The 4,001-nt window shown below is 29.3% G+C and overlaps 1 protein-coding gene across 1 annotated transcript; it reads right to left on the reverse strand.

Annotated features, from left to right (window-relative positions):
• Positions 1–953: 953 nt before the first annotated feature.
• On the reverse strand, positions 954–1,336 carry LOC133700073 (protein GLUTAMINE DUMPER 5-like). Its single transcript, XM_062123636.1, has 2 exons — positions 1,065–1,336; positions 954–984 (listed from the first exon to the last, which is right to left on the reverse strand). Exons 1-2 carry the CDS (start codon positions 1,334–1,336, stop codon positions 954–956), a joined length of 303 nt encoding a protein of 100 aa, XP_061979620.1.
• Between the last annotated feature and the right edge of the window lie 2,665 nt (positions 1,337–4,001).

Genomic DNA, 4,001 nt, shown 5'->3' on the forward strand with positions numbered 1-4,001 from the left:
AACATAATATGCATTGGTATTAACAACTCTAATTACTATTTAATATTAATAGAATATTGATTAGGAATATTTAGAAACAATGTTTTGATGTAATAGAAATCTTATAATTATAACAATTTTAAAATTTTATATGCAAAGGTTTTTTTTTATAAGCTTCATTTTTACTCTAGATTTATTAATTAAATATTAAATTTATTAATCAAATATAATTAAATATATATATTTTTATTAATAATAAATAAAATTTACACGAATAAAATTAATATTACATTAACTAAATAGAGCATATTAATTAACGGTAATCACACGTTTCAAGAAAGGGGTTTGTCCTTCATGGCGTATATCATGATGACAATGTTTAATCTTCCTGACCATGCAAACTGAATTTTATATGAACATAACTAATTATAATAATAATAATTTACAAAAAAAATAAGACAATTACACTGTAAAAGTTTAATGTAGTGTTGGATTATGCTTACAGGATGAAAACTTTATTATTATTATATATTAAATAAATTAAAATAAATAGTGTTTTCACTATGCGTTACCATGCTCTCGATCTCTCATAGTTTATTGTAAACGGTGTTGTTTAATGAACAATTATTTTTTATTTTTTATTTTGATCATTAAACCTTGTTATTTTAAATTTCATCCTTGTATGTACTGTTGTGATATTTTATGTGTTGAGATTTTCTTCTCTTTGCATATTCTTGAGAATTTGAAATGTTTTATAAAATTTTAAAATTCAATTAAAGGCGAATTTAATTAAATAAGATTTAGATTTGTAGAAAAAGAACAATTAAAAGAAGGAATAAAATAAAAACAACAGGGATTTTTCAAATTCAGGCGAAATGGTATTTTTTGTCCAATAATTCTCCATTTACTTATTTTTTTATCTCTCTACTTTTAGGATTTTATGTTTATAACCTAAATGTTTTTAACATTTAAGTCTATGAATTTGAGAGAGAAGAGATAAGGCAGCTGTAAAATGCAAAAACAATTGGTTTGTCATATTCTAGCAATATAAAAAACTGATATTAGTGTTAATAAATTCTCAGTACCACCAAGGTGTTTTGGTATTTTGATATGTTCGATTCTCATCGCCAGCCATGATCACAACAATCTCTGGCTCAAAATCCACTTGCTTTGCTGGCTTTTCATCTGATTCAGCCTCAGTTCCCGATGATGAATGAGACAGAATTATCAAAGCTACAGTAACAAGCCCCAGCATAGATGCTAGACCAACAAAGAGGTAAGCAGCAAGTGAATTCCACTGCCAGAATCTCCAATGAACACCACCACCTACAATAATTGAGTTGGTAACGGGCCTCATTTCCAATAAGTACTACTCCCTCTCCTCTCTCTTTTTATCTCTCTTGTTTTATTTTTTGACAAGTGCAGTGTAATGAGGTTGATGAACAGATGGGCCTGGATTAGAACAAAGAAGTTTCTTTTGTTTAGTCACAAAGAAGCCATTGGTTTTGTAAAGAAAAAAAGATTGATTCTTTCTTGCGGTGCACTAATTCTGCCACTGTTGTCTCAGACCCATTTTCCTAAGAAGTTCAAGAAGGCAATGATTCAACTGCTTGCGTCTCCAAGCAGCTACGTCCACTAACAAAATTTAGCAACATTATAAAAGATAAAAAAATCCATGAGGGAGATGCCTGGCTAGCTAGATTCCCTTTCTAGCCAAAGATATGACTGTCAAGGAAACATTTCATTGAGGGGGTTGGTACTTTATGAAGGAATATCTTTCTGAGAATGTTCAATCTGCTTGACGGTGCAGAAGGTGAAACCATGGCCATATACGTGATATATTATTCAAATATGAGATGAGGCAGATATAAGACTTGTCCGGTGTGTGAAGAAGCTGAACGAGCTTAAATTTTTTTTTTATTTGTTGTAAACATTAAAAAAAATTGTTTTTGGCTGAAAAATTGCGGTTTAGTTTTTTATTTACAATCTAATTTAAATTTAAATTTGATTTTTTAACCCCTATAATTTTAGATAAAAATTACATATAGTCCCTCTACTTTTATATATTTTCAAATCAATTCCTTTTATAAATCTGCTCAACCCTTCATTTCTAATTAAACGAAGTTTGGGATCATGTTTAAATTCCAGCATATCATATGGAATTCATTTGGACATTGATTTTGTAGGAAAGTTTGATGCATGGGCTTAAATTGCCTTTTAAATGCAGGATACAAGGTTCATAGAGGGCTTGATTTACCCAAATGTAGATAACAGAGACACCAGCAGTTACCATCAATCAATCAAAGTGTAAAGCATAGCGTAGCTCACAACTGTTTCATTCCAATATTGGTTCTAAACTTGCAATAATTAATCAAATATCATGTTTATTGAAGTCGTGGTTCTGACTATATCAATTAAATTTTAATCTCATTAAAAAGAACGATCTAATCTACCGGTTCATAATAGTAAGTAAACTAGTCAAATAGTTGACACTAAAAAACAGAGATAAGCTACCATGTAAACAATAAATTCTTGAGATTATAATTGGAGTAATGTTTTTAGTCTACAAAATGTATATTTTGACTTATAAAATATATTTAGAAGAAAAGGTTAACAAAATCATAGTTTTTGTATGAATCGGTCAACCATTTCATATAACAGGATCAATCAGCCGACTGGTTGAACTAGAGGATTGGTAGAGAGGCTACTGTCATTCCCAGCTCGCTAGACCTATATGTATTTAGGCTTAGCATGGAGTTGAATCCAAAAATGTAGAACTTAGAAGCAAGCCAGACTCATGTCACCTGAACTTGACATTCTGTCTAGCCTAATAACAATAGTGGTTTTTCAATACACAAATACTAATATAAATAGTGCTTGTGTTATCACAACACATTTTTTTCTTAAACTCAACTTAAAATTTTACATAAAACAAAACTTAAACTACAATATTTTATCATCAAACAAAACAATAAATCACCAAACCTCAAACTCATAATTGAGGGTGCAATATTTTATCATCATTTTTATGTATTAATTATAATCCCAAATTAATGTGTGTTATTTATAACATGTAATGCATTAATTTGATCATGGCAATAAAGAAACATAACAATGTGTATTTTTTTAATCTATAAATGGATTATTTGAAACTTTAAACAACTTGTTCACGATGTTTAGATGTTCATCTGTTAATTAATTATTTTAATTCATGTTTATCTAAAATAAATATGAAAATACATATGATGTAAGACAACATTAAAATTAACATGATAATTAACTAAAACAATATTACAGAAGTAATAAAAAAAAACTCATAACTAAGAAAATAACACAACATAATAATATATCTGAGCCTATCTTTGTCTTATACAATGACAAGTGGATGGATCGACTTAATCAGTAGAATGACTTCCACCTGTCTATGTGGTCTTATCCTCAGAGACAATATCATCTAAGCTTAATATATCTCATAACAAGTCAAGTGTAGTATGACATGTCTTGAACCAAAAAGATGCATAAGAACGAGCAAGTCCATCATTATCATCGAGATTACAAAGATTAGCAGCAGCATATCGACCATCATGTAACAATTACAAACCTAATATTAAGCAAATAAAAATTATTAATCCATAAATAAAATGAAACTACTTCGTCCAAGCTTATAAAAAAGTAATAAATACTTACATCATTTTGAATTCAACGTGCATGTGGCTCATACTCCATCTCCTCGCGTGAAGGAACCTGCTCTGTGTTTGGTGTAATGATTCAACGTGTTATACTCAAGTGTCAGCCCATGTATTCCACCTTGAAAATTACAAGATGCACATTTTAAAAAGAAAATTTCTTTGTGCATCTCACATCAATATATAGTAGAGATGGTAGATCATCTAATTATAATCAATGTTCCTACTCGAACGACTAATATAATGCAATTGATCGTTCGTATCTATGTCAGATAGAATGTGTTGTTTAAAGCCAAATTATCATGTTACACGATCTGAGTAATGCATCTCAACAAT

Source organism: Populus nigra, chromosome 7 (assembly GCF_951802175.1).
Source record: "Populus nigra chromosome 7, ddPopNigr1.1, whole genome shotgun sequence".
NCBI classification, from domain to species: Eukaryota; Viridiplantae; Streptophyta; class Magnoliopsida; order Malpighiales; family Salicaceae; genus Populus; species Populus nigra.

What these genes read in the sequence shown, in the direction of transcription:
- LOC133700073 (XM_062123636.1), bottom strand. Translation starts at nt 1,336, where the DNA reads ATGAGGCCCGTTACCAACTCAATTATTGTAGGTGGTGGTGTTCATTGG. An exon ending in AATACCAAAACACCTTGGTG is followed by an intron (nt 985 to 1,064) that starts GTACTGAGAATT and finishes TGCATTTTACAG; the next exon opens with CTGCCTTATCTCTTCTCTCT.